At 37.9% G+C, this 12,362-nt stretch overlaps 2 protein-coding genes and 1 long non-coding RNA gene across 5 annotated transcripts in view; 2 read left to right on the top strand and 1 right to left on the bottom strand.

Moving 5' to 3' along the window:
* Nucleotides 1-11,839, bottom strand: part of ankrd10a (ankyrin repeat domain 10a) — a 30,681-nt gene extending 18,842 nt beyond the window's left edge. The window contains exons 1-2 of one of the 2 annotated variants that reach the window (XM_082165427.1): nt 11,497-11,839; nt 9,051-9,203 (exon numbers count right to left, since the gene is read on the bottom strand). In XM_082165427.1, the coding sequence (XP_082021553.1) occupies nt 9,051-9,203; nt 11,497-11,694 (351 nt within the window). In that variant the 5' untranslated portion in view covers nt 11,695-11,839. The remainder of the gene's footprint in view (nt 1-9,050; nt 9,204-11,496) is intronic. The other variant, XM_082165428.1, reaches the window with a different exon arrangement.
* Nucleotides 216-7,063, top strand: LOC309495665. Its single transcript, XR_014204772.1, has 2 exons — nt 216-3,756; nt 3,812-7,063. It is a non-coding gene; the product is annotated as an uncharacterized lncRNA (long non-coding RNA).
* A 69-nt stretch (nt 11,840-11,908) lies between the features above and the next one.
* Nucleotides 11,909-12,362, top strand: part of hsf2bp (heat shock transcription factor 2 binding protein) — a 60,214-nt gene continuing 59,760 nt past the window's right edge. The window contains exon 1 of one of the 2 annotated variants that reach the window (XM_082165439.1): nt 11,909-12,035. In XM_082165439.1, the coding sequence (XP_082021565.1) occupies nt 12,027-12,035 (9 nt within the window). In that variant the 5' untranslated portion in view covers nt 11,909-12,026. Of the gene's footprint in view, nt 12,041-12,362 lie in introns of both variants that reach the window. The other variant, XM_082165438.1, reaches the window with a different exon arrangement.

Below are 12,362 nucleotides of genomic sequence, written 5' to 3'. Positions count from 1 at the left end.
GGTCAGAGGATAAAGGAAGGTGTTCTGGCTCTCTCTGTCGCTTCTTCTTGGCTGGACGTGGAATTGGATAGGTTCTCTCTCTCTCTCTCTCTCTCTCTCTCTCTCTCTCTCTCTCTCTCTCTCTCTCTCTCTCTCTCTCTCTCTCTCTCTCTCTCTCTCTCTCTCTCTCTCTCTCTCTCTCTCTCTCTCTCTCTCTCTCTCTCTCTCTCTCTCTCTCTCTCTCTCTCTCTCTCTCTCTCTCTCTCTCTCTCTCTCTCTCTCTCTCTCTCTCTCTCTCTCTCTCTCTCTCTCTCTCTCTCTCTCTCTCTCTCTCTCTCTCTCTCTCTCTCTCTCTCTCTCTCTCTCTCTCTCTCTCTCTGGTCAAGCTGGGTAAGACTATTTGATGTAACCAATGTATAACCATGTTTTAGATATTTGAATTGATTGTGGAATTGATCTCTGATATCTGAAATATTAAATTGTTACATATGATTATTATAACTGATTTTGACATTGTTCATTTAATGGTTAAAGGAATAGTCAAACATTCGTTCACTTTTAGTGAGGCAGATTATTAAAGGGGTGGTTGATTGTGATTTCACTTTTTTCATTTTAAATAGTGTGTAATGTTGCTGTTGGTGCATGAACATTATCTGCAAAGTTGCTGCGCTGAAAGTTCAACGTAAGCAGAGATATCGTCTTTTAAAAATCAGGAAGTTTAATGCCTACAAAAACGACTCGAATGGGACTACAACGAGATACTTCCCGGGTTTTATACGTAGCTAACCCATGCAAAAAAGGGGGCATGGCCATATTTCTGCGGCTTTGTCGAAGAGGAAGAGTTATAGTGGAGAGCTGTAGCCATGCCGTCGAAAGTGTGTTATTTTCACCCAGCTGCCAGGTCTTCTGTGTTCGGGCTTCATATGGACGCTGTAGTTCGTCAACAATGGCTAAAATTTATGTTTGATTATGTTCCTGAAAATGTCAATCGTAATAGCTCTCTGTGCTGCGCATTTTACGGAAGACAGCTTCCAGAATCTCCACGAATTCAATGCCGGATTCAACAAGAAACTCTTACTAAAACATGAAGCAGTTCCAACTTTACAACCAGAGACAACAGTTGTTGGGCCACAACCTGTAAGTAAGACTTAATCATTTTAAATGTATTTGCATGTATAATTTCAGACGTAATGTTTTAGTTTTATCAAGGACGTAAACAAATGCCAGCGCTGGCTTCAGTAGCCACTTACACGTACAAACGCGTACAAACATTTTGAACCTGAATTTGTAATTATGTACTAATTTTGTAAATGTATTTTCCATGTATATTTTATGACGATCGATTTGATCAGGAACGTAAACCAATGCCAACGCTGTTTGTTTATAGCCAGTTAGTTCGATGCTATTTTGTGTGTATAAGACAAACGTGTATAAAGTTACAAAAAATTATATAGCCTAATCGCAACAGCAAACTTCAGCTGCTGAAGTTAAAACAATAACTTTAAAAAACTGTATTACTCAGTCATTTATTCAGTTATATTAAATGTTTAATCAGGAGAAAACCGTATCTCAAAAGCTAACAAGCAGCAGTAGCATTTTCAAGTAACAGCATATCGGAATTCATATATAATAATAGTAGATTAGAATAGAATAACAATAATAATAAAAAATTTACCATTCAGAAACGTTTTGTAAGAGCCGTGTTTGCGGAGGTTGCTTGACTCTCTTCATTGCCGCTTTCTGGGTCTGATCTGGCTCAAACTGATACGGCAGTATTGACACCATTATTTACATTTGACCGGAGCACATGCAACTTTCGCCCGTAAAGGTAATGGGCGTGAAGTTTCCGGACAACATGCACTACGCAGTTTAGCCAATTACAACACACCGGCCCAACTAACCAATCTGAGCCCATTGCCTGTTTCCGAGGGAGTGGTTTCATAGAATCAGGAAGTCAACCAGTCGTTCAAATGACAGAGGAGAAAGCAGCTTACAATAAAGGTGAAATTTATGAAAAATAAGACTTAAAAAAAACAAAAAACCCTGAAGACATGTTATATTGCACCCCACAAACACAATCATGCAAAGAAAAAAAGCAGTAAACCACCCCTTTAAAACCTTTCATTTATGGAGTCAGATGAATTAACGAGTGAGTACATGATTAATGTATTGCAAATTTAACCAACCAATACTTTGCATGAGTGAGGACAGAACGCGTGATAACCTTCCCCGTGTATTGGCGAACCGGAGATTGGGCCAATATAGCGGGCCTTACAGATGCATTAAAAAGCTGAGATTCTAAGCTTTAATATGATACATATTTTGTGTTATTCCACGTTTGAAATCGAGCACGGATGGTTCCGGGAAAACTGGAAAACACTTTGCACCCCGGGAGGATGAGAGACTTGTTTTTTAGCCAAGTATGCATCACTTCGTGAGGAATATCTCGTGATCAAAGCAATGGATTATGTTGTGTTTGGGCTCTTTGTAATCGTGAGAATCTGCTGTCAATAAAGATGTGTGATTTTTCACAATACATGCATGTTTCATTGAGTTATGAGCTGAAACGTCACATCAAAACAACATCGCATCACTGCTATTGCTACTTCATAGATCCGCCTGTGGAATTTTTTGTGTTAGAACGCCATAAGGAATATCTTTAGATCTGAGTGATGGATTATGGCGAGTTTGGGCTCTTTTTAATCTTAACAATCTGCTGTAAATAATGATGTGCCATTTTCCACAATTGATGCATGCTTCATTGAGTTATGAGTTAAAACGCGACAAGTGCTACATCTATAATAAATGCTCTATGCGCGCCGGTGGTGGTTCGTGTGTTACAACTCCCACGAGGAATATCTTTAGATCTGAGTGATGGATTTTGCTGAGTTTGGGCTCTTTTTAATCGTGAGAGTCTGCTGAAAATAATGATGTGCATTTTTCTACGATCTGTGCATGCTTTGTGAAGTTATAAGTGAAAACCAAACGCGAGTGCTTCATGAGTATATACTAGGATAGGCGCGTCTGAGGTATTTTTTGTTTTAGAACGCCATGAGGAAATATCTTTAGATCTGATTGATGGAATATATTAAGTTTGAGCTCTTTGTAATCGTGAGCTCCTGCTGTAAATAACGATGTATAATTTTTCATGATCGGCGAATGTTTCATGAAGATACGAGTAAAAAGGCCAAGTCTAAGCTACCTTGCTAGGCTACGTGAATCAGTGGATTTTTTGTGTTTTAGAACTCCATGAGGAATATCTTTAGTTCTGAGTGATGGATTATGTTGAGTTTGGACTCTTTTTAATTGTAAGCATCTGCTGTAAATAATGATGTGTCATTTTCCACAATTGGAGCATGTTTCATGAAGTTACAAGCGGAAATGTGTCTAAAATGCAGCATCCATATATGGTTTACACATGGGTCTCTTAAGGGGTTATTTTACAAAAACCTTGCTCAAGTTTATTAAAAACCCTGGAACAATTATGCTTGTTGTATTCTACTCATTGAGACCTTTCAAATGACATATGACACAGGACTATCTGAGCTGTATGATGTTTTTGACATATTGCAGTATGTGGTACAAAAAAGTAGTTTATAAATTATGAAAACATTTTTTTTCTATTTATCAGCAAATAACTCAGCACTACATTGGAGTTTATCAAATTGGCTACATTCATTGTAAATTTCAGACTCTAAGCTTTCAAATGACATCTATTTTAAGTTGATCCAGGTAATATTTTTGAAAAAAAATTATGATTATTAATTTTGCAGCTAGGTGGCGCCTACGGCGGGTACACTCATATTTAGTGGAATAACTCTGCAATCATTAGGAGTTGATCGAAGTAATTAGATGCATTAAAAAGCTGAGATTCTAAGCTTTAAAATGATACCTATTTTGTGTTGTTCCATTCAGTGGTTGCTTAGTAATTTGATTATGAATATTTTTCATGGGGTGGCGTCCCGCCGGCGGGACGGTTAGGGTTTAAGGGGTTAATGAGTCTATTCCTCCTGGATACTGTTATAAGCATGAGCCCCGTCTGATTGGTCGTGGTGGCGGTGTTGCAACAATCTATAGAGACATTCTTAATGTTACTCAAAAAACAGGTCACAGGTTTAATTCATTTGAAGTACTTGTACTAAATGTTACACTCATAGATGTAAGAAATAAATCCCTATTATCTCTAGCCTTGGCTACCGTATATAGACCGCCTGGGCCTTACGCTGATTTCCTAAAAGAGTTTGCAGATTTTCTCTCAGACCTATTGGTCAATGTCGATAAAGCATTAATTGTTGGAGATTTTAACATACACGTAGATAATCCAAATGATGCGTTAGGGGCTGCGTTTACAGATTTATTAAACTCCTTTGGGGTCAAGCAAAACGTCACTGGTCCCACTCATCGTCTTAATCATACGCTAGATTTAATTATATCACATGGAACCAATCCAAGCGATATAGATATTATACCGCAAAGTGATGATGTCACTGATCATTACATGGTAACTTGCATACTACGTACTGCTGAAATTTGTCATGTTGCGCCACGTTATCGACCAGGCAGAACAATCCTTCCAACCACTATAGATAGATTCTCAAATAGCTTACCTGATCTATCTCAGCTGCTCAGTGAACCCAAACAAACGGATGAACTAGAGGAAATGACTAGCACTATGAGCACCATTTTCTCTAGTACATTAGACATCGTTGCACCAATTAGATTAAAAAAGGTTAGAGAGAAAACTAAAGCGCCATGGTATAACAGTACTACGCATGTTATCAAGAGAGAAACTCGAAATTTAGAGAGTAAATGGAAACATACTGTCTTTCCACGCGATTCTAAAGACCTCTAAATTAGTTTGTCACATTATAAAAAGGCCCTAAAAGCAGCCAGGGCTGAGCATCTCCGCAAACTAATAGAAAATAATAACCAAAATAATCCAAGGTTTTTATTTAACACCGTGGCTAGACTAACAAATAAACAGACATCACCTGAGCAAAATATACCGTTACAGTTCAGAAGTAATGATTTTATGAACTTCTTCACTGAGAAAATAGAAAGCATCAGAAACACAATTGTAAATGTACAATCTTTAATGGTGTCTTATGATTCAGCCTCAATTATCGCCCCTCAAGAACAACTACACCGCTTTACAACTATAGGACAGGAAGAGCTAAATAAACTTATTGCATCTAAACCAACAACATGTTTATTAGACCCAGTACCCACTAAACTACTGAAAGAAGTGTTACCTGTAGTGGAAGAGCCTCTTCTCAATATTATTAACTCGTCTTTATCTTTAGGTCATGTTCCGTGAATATTCAAGTTGGCAGTTATAAAACCTCTTATAAAGAAACCGCAATTAGATCATAATAACCTAGCAAATTATAGACCCATTTCAAATCTACCATTTATGTCTAAAATACTAGAAAAAGTTGTCCGCTCAATTGTGCTCTTTCTTGCAAGAAAATGATATCTATGAAAAATTTCAGTCAGGATTCAGACCGCATCATAGCACAGAAACTGCGCTCGTTAAAATTACAAATGATTTACTTCTAGCTTCTGACCAAGGCTGTATCTCAATACTAGTTTTACTTGATCTTAGCGCTGCGTTCGACACTATAGATCACAAAATACTCTTAGATCGACTACAAAACTACACTGGTGTTCATGGATAGGCATTAAGCTGGTTTAGATCGTACTTATCAGACCGCTACCATTTTGTCTGCTTAAATGGGGAAAAAATCGAAGATAACGTCAGTAAACTATGGAGTGCCACAAGGATCTGTGTTAGGCCCTCTGCTATTCTCAATATATATGCTGCCACTTGGTAATATTATAAGAAAACATGGAATTAATTTCCACTGTTATGCTGATGACACTCAATTATATATTTCATCACGACCGGATGAAAACAATAAATTATATAAATTGACAGAGTGTGTTAAAGATATAAAATACTGGATGACGTGTAATTTTATGCTATTAAATTCAGATAAAACGGAGGTATTACTTATGGGTCCAAAAAACTGCCCACAAAACCTCTTACAATGCAACTTCAATTTAGAAGGATGTCCTGTTACTTTATCCGCTACAGTAAAAGACCTGGGAGTTATACTAGATCGCAACTTGTCTTTCGAAAATCATATTTCATATGTTACAAGAACAGCCTTTTTCCACCTTAGAAACATTGCTAAGCTACGTAATATGCTATCTGTCTCTGATGCTGAAAAGTTAGTTCATGCATTCATGACCTCGTGACTAGATTACTGTAATGCTTTATTAGCTGGTTGTCCTGCATCCTCAATAAACAAGCTACAGTTAGTCCAAAATGCAGCTGCTAGAGTTCTTACTAGGTCAAGAAAATATGATCATATAACACCAATTCTATCATCTCTACACTGGTTACCTATTAAGTTCTGTATCAATTACAAAGTATTACTAATGACCTATAAAGCCCTAAATGGTTTAGCTCCTGGGTATTTAACGGAACTTCTATCGCCCTACAATCCATCACGCTCTTTAAGATCACTAAATTCGAGGCTTCTGGTCATTCCTAGGATATCTAAGACCACTAAAGGAGGGAGGGCATTTTCACATTTAGCTCCTAAACTCTGGAATGGCCTTCCTGATATTGTTTGAGGCTCAGATTCGCTGTCCCAGTTTAAAACTAGATTAAAGACGCATCTCTTTAGCCAAGCATTCACATAATACTTACCTTTTATACTACAGTTGAATCAGATTGAATGCATTAATATTATGAACAGCAGCTACGCTAATTATTTCCCATCTGCTTTTCTGTTGTTATCTCGGGACGATAGTCCCGAGGTAATTAGAGTTCGTCAGCTCCAGTTTGTATCCAGCCTCTCATGGAAACTTCAGATGCCCCAACACCCATGCAGAGACGACTCGAAGCCCGTGAGGAGACGACTCGACACCGGCAATATGTTATGCCCTAAATTAATGCATGATTAACTAACTGTATTTTTCTATGTACATTTCTGAAATGCACTTTCTGTAAAGCTGCTTTGAGACAATATGTATTGTGAAAAGCGCTATACAAATAAATTTGAATTGAATTGAATTGAATCTATGTTCCCGCGCCGCACTCTGTTGCGTTGTGTGTTGTGTCCCGCGGGAGTGCAGGTCTCTAGTCTACATGTGCATACACAACTTTTAAAAACTGGCAAATGCACTGAAAGCTTCGTTGACAGATTTAAGTTGAAGTTATAAATTAAAGTCCATTTTATTGTCGCCGAATGGGGCATAGTTTGCATAGTGAACAAAGCACCTTTCTGTTCGGCTGTAGTTTAAAGTATTCCCATACTTTGGATGATCGTGGTCTGTCATTTTCACCATGAGCGGGAGCAGAAGCCGCCATTACTCGATATTTAAACGTAAATAATGAATGTGACGCGTCGACGCATTTCATGCGTGTCGACGTATTTTCATAGTCGACGTAATCGATGACGTCGACGCGTCGTTGCGGCCCTAGACTACACGACTTTCCTCCCGGGATAGTGACATTACAAACCCTAAAATTTACATAAACCCCACCCCTGGGAATGCGATTTATAGATTATCATGACAGAATGCGCTAATCAATGACTAGAAGATAACTACACATAAGCTACATAAATTCATCAACTAACCATTCAGAAATGTCCTGTTGCATTCTACATGGTGTCACTTCTTGAGTCTCTCCATATTTGTCTGACTCCGGTTTGAACATAAAAGGCTAAAGGTTTGAAATTTTCAGTGCATGTCTGTGTGAGGTAAAAGGACACGAGCTCTTGAAGCTCCGATCCCTGTGCCCGGGAGCAGCAGCTCATTTGCATTTAAAGGGACAGACACAAAAACGGTACTTTTTGCTCACCCTCAAATTTTTACATGCTATATAAAAATATCTGCAGGGTATTTTGAGCTAAAACTTCATACACACTCTGGGGACATAAACTTATTTTACATCTTGTGAAAAGAGCATTATATCACCCCTTTAATGCATTAACTAACAGTGAGCCATTTTTATATTTTGTTAAATGTTACTTAATTAAAAAGTTCAAGTTCTCAATAGTTCAATGCATTTAGTAATGTTAACAGATACTTTTGTCCTTAACGTATAGGTGAATGTTGAGATTAACATTAAATAAGATTAATAAATGCTGTAGAATTATTGTTCATTGTTAGTTCATGTTAACAAATGCAGTCAACAAATGTTAACAAACGAAAACTTATCGAAAATGACAATCTGTCATGCATGTCACTTTTTTCTTAGTCTACTTGTCTTCATCTGTTGTTAAGGGGTGAGTAACCTCTAATGCCCTTTAGGCTAATTCACAGACTACAGTGCTCAACCCTTGGGGAAAGACGTCACCATTCAAAGATCTGTCTATCACAGAGAGGATCATCCCTAGCAATAGGATCAGTTTGGCAGAGATTTGTGCACCAGGACACCGGAGAGAGGATGGAGAAATGAAGGAAGTGGAAGCAGGGATGATAAGTTACGGCAACTGATAAGATAACTTTAAGGCACTTTCTCAAAGATAGTAACTAGTAATGTAACAATACCAGTATTTTACCAAAACACTGAAACTGAAATGAGTTTAGTTTTATCTGAAAACCGCAAGTTTAGTTAATAATCAATAACTGTATAATCAATTAAACTGCACATAACACAAGGAAGTTTTATATTAACATTTGTGTTATAATTGTTTCTACTCCAATTTGATCTTTAAATATAAAAATTTTAAAGTGGCTATAACAGCTTGTTTTCATTAAAGATTTATGAAAATCTTATGAAGAAGAGATAATTTTTTCTAGCTGACAAATGAGCTAGAGACATTTACCAGAAGTAAATGCAACATTACGTGACATTCAGTTTACAAGCTGTTTGGTTTTGACATCTTTAAAAAAAAAAAAAAATCATAAGGCTGATATCACCACAAATAATAAAATCTCAACTCATTTATAAAGTCACATATAGGACATCGCAATCCCTATATATTGGCATACAAGTATAGTATAGTACTGCCCTCATCACTAACGCCAGCTATTATTGTACATGGACCAACCTGTCTGTTTATTTCAGCCCCAGTGCGTAAGAGCCACAGCAGGCATTCTGGATTTCCTCCAAATGCAGCAATGTGAGCCGGTGTCTGGGCGAACCGTGTTGTCCGTGCATTAACTTCACATCCCACCTGCACCAGCCTCATAACACACTCCAGCTGTTTGTGACAGACAGAAAAGTAAAAAAATAAAATCAACAAACCATTGAAATGACTTTGCGGAGTGAGCCTTTAGCTCAAGCTACAGTTTATAGCATCAGCCTTCATAGTGGTGAACGGAGTAAAATATTCTCATCTTTTTTAGAAGTGGCTGTTTATAATAAACACACAAGTAAGCAGAGACATCTAGACAAGTATAGACTGACTCTGCATGTGTGTGCATCTCTCCCTTTAATTTTCTGACTGCATAAATCTTGATAATTTCCTATCTTTGGTCCTTCTTTTCTCTTTTTGCATTGTGTCTGTATGGGAAAAGTGTGTATTATGTGTATTTTCACATTAAAGTTTTGCTTAGTTTAAGTTCAAGTTAATGCAGTGCTTATAACATTTATTTCACAGAAATGTAAAGGGTGAATTCACATTTTAAAAAACTTTTATCATATGTGTTGTGTCATTCCTTAAAGCTTAGTAAATGTATGTTTACTTTCCTTTTGTAGAAATGTAAAGGGCAAACTCACGCTGTAAAAGACTGCTTTATCTTTTATCATTTGATGCCCATCTATTACACTACAAGACAACATAATTTACAATGGGGCAACGTATTACCCTGTTCTATGGCTGTTCTCCCTTCTTGACAATCAAACTCTCCAACACGTGGGAAAATTGTGGAGTAAATCCTTTAAACATTTTCAAGTCCTACCACCTCTGTTGGCAGTTTGAAACTGCTTCATGGCCAAAATATCTGTGAAATGTTCAAGATCAGCAGATGTTAGGAGTAGAAACATTTACACTCCTCTCCTCATCTAATATTTGGAAACTTAGAAAAAAGGAGGGAGAGGATAAAGCGGCTAAAATGTATGGCAACACATCACTAGTAAAATACGAAGAATAGTAAAAAACTGTACAGAAAGTGTACAGAACTTGGTATAGAATGGTCATCACAAAAAAAAGAAAGAAAAAAAAGAATTGTACTAAAGCCATAGACGACTAAAGTTGAGGAATTTGAGCCAGTGACAAATGTGTTGAAGTGTGGAAAACATGCCACATTTTACAGGACTGGTTCTTTGCTCAGAGGGTTTCTGTAGAAACGTCTATTAGGAATAATGCTAAAAATAGTTCCACACGACTAAGGGTTTTCCTTTTTTCCATAATGAAAATAATGAGGTGATGTATTTGAAATAACATCAATATTAATTGTAGACATTTTCATCAGCACATGAAGTGCATCTTTCTGCACAAAAAAAAAACGAACAAAAAAAAAACTCTATAATCTCATGTTACATCACATCATTGGCCTAAGATCATGCAAACTGAAATCAATATTGTCATCAAATGTGAACTATTTAACAAGAGGGATAAGAGGTTGTCAACAGTGTCTGTAAACACTTCCACTCTGCAGTGAATTTGTATAAAGTCACTGTGGTTTGCATTTGTAAACTAGACTATTTGGGCATAATAACATAGCATCGTAAAAAAAAAAAAGTAATGTAAAAAAAAAAAGCGAGTGACAGTAATTACTGACGTTTATTGTGCAGGCTTAATAACCATGTTTAAATGAACTAAATCATGAATTAAAACGCATAGCATCGAACTCTTACAAATGAAAAAATAAAACCCATAAAGAAATGGACAACAATAAAACAACTCGCCAAAAAAAAGTTTGGATTTTAAATTTGCGTTTTTGGCGCGTGGTGTTTTATTGGTCTCCGCTCAGCCAATGAATGAATCAGTGAGCTCGCGCCTGTGCATACTGGCGCCTAATGTGCAGCCTTCCTGGCCACTGTCCATGCAAGTTGATTTGTCCAAGTAATGTGATCCAGAAGCAAAGAAACAACCAGTAATGTCTATACTCGGCTTGATTTCATCTATTCAACATAACTAGCCAGGTTCATCCGTAACAACATTCTCGTTACGCACTTTAGATAGACAACACAGCCACTGTAGTCTGCTTCATCTCAGATAGAAATCATAATGCTCTCACTCGCAGTTAAAACATACTAAGTGATTAATCTCTGCTCATACCCAGCATGTGAGTTTGCACGCAGCCGCTGCGAATATGACCGGTTTTCTGCCGATGGCCTTATTGATGTGATTCGTTAACATATCTGAGTTTTGTTTGTATGTGCACATGTTGTGGTTCAGTTCTTGATGACAGCACGCCTGCCCTGACTAATGATGTTATACACCCTCGTTATTCCCTAAATCATCGCGTCTCCGGAAGCCACTGTAACGCTACTTGGAAAATAACTGCATTAGAAAACATACATCTATGAAATTAATGTTTTTCTGTTACCTTCCCGAAGTGTGCTGCCCAATGAATGGGGGTCCAGCCGTAAAACGAGTCTTCGGCAACCAGGTCCGCCTGGTTGGTGGAGCGCTGAAGCAACGAGCACAGAACGCCGACGTCTCCATCCCTGCATGCGCGGTGAAGCGGGTAACGTATGTTCAGCACCTCGTCGTTGGAGAAACCGGGCTCCAGCTCTACAGACATGCTCCAGCAGTTCTACTGTGACGCGGAAAACCCGAATTATTTGGCTTATGAACGCCCTAGGGGTGAGCGCTGTGCTCAGATAGCAGCACCGTCCATACCACACACACAAAGGAGGCAGTGAGACTGAACTGCGAGTGAACGGCGCTCACTCTCTCAAAAAGTATCTTGAGTGGCTGTTTGAAAATCCCGTGATGGAGTTCTTCTGGGGTTGGATATCAGGTTGACCCAGACCTAGACAACGTAATGACGTGTGGAAAAACTCGTCATGGACTCTCACCAGGCGTGTTCAGGATCTCAGTTCGAAACCAAAATACGCGTTTCACAGTGAATGCATGATGGTGGTAAGGTAATAATTATACAAAATTATATATTAATGCGAGGCGGTCTAAATGTAAACTCAATAGTGTGCTTTATATGTGGTAACATCTAAAGTAACTGGTTTCATGCAAGTCAAAATATAATTTAATCAGAGTATAAATCCTTGAAGTAACCGTTACAGGTCCGATCCGACCTATGAATCACGTTCACCTTTTTGTTTTCACCAAGTACCACGTTTTCCTGGATCAACATCAACAAGTTTAAAATGTTAGTTTAGTCTTATAACCAGGATTAGGTGATTTTACATTAGTATTATTCACCTGTCATTTTCCTTTGATTTTGGGGATAAC

This window comes from Leuciscus leuciscus, assembly GCF_965113295.1.
Source record: "Leuciscus leuciscus genome assembly, chromosome: 3".
Lineage (NCBI taxonomy): Eukaryota > Metazoa > Chordata > Actinopteri > Cypriniformes > Leuciscidae > Leuciscus > Leuciscus leuciscus.
This window is presented reverse-complemented; position numbering and strand designations above follow the sequence as displayed.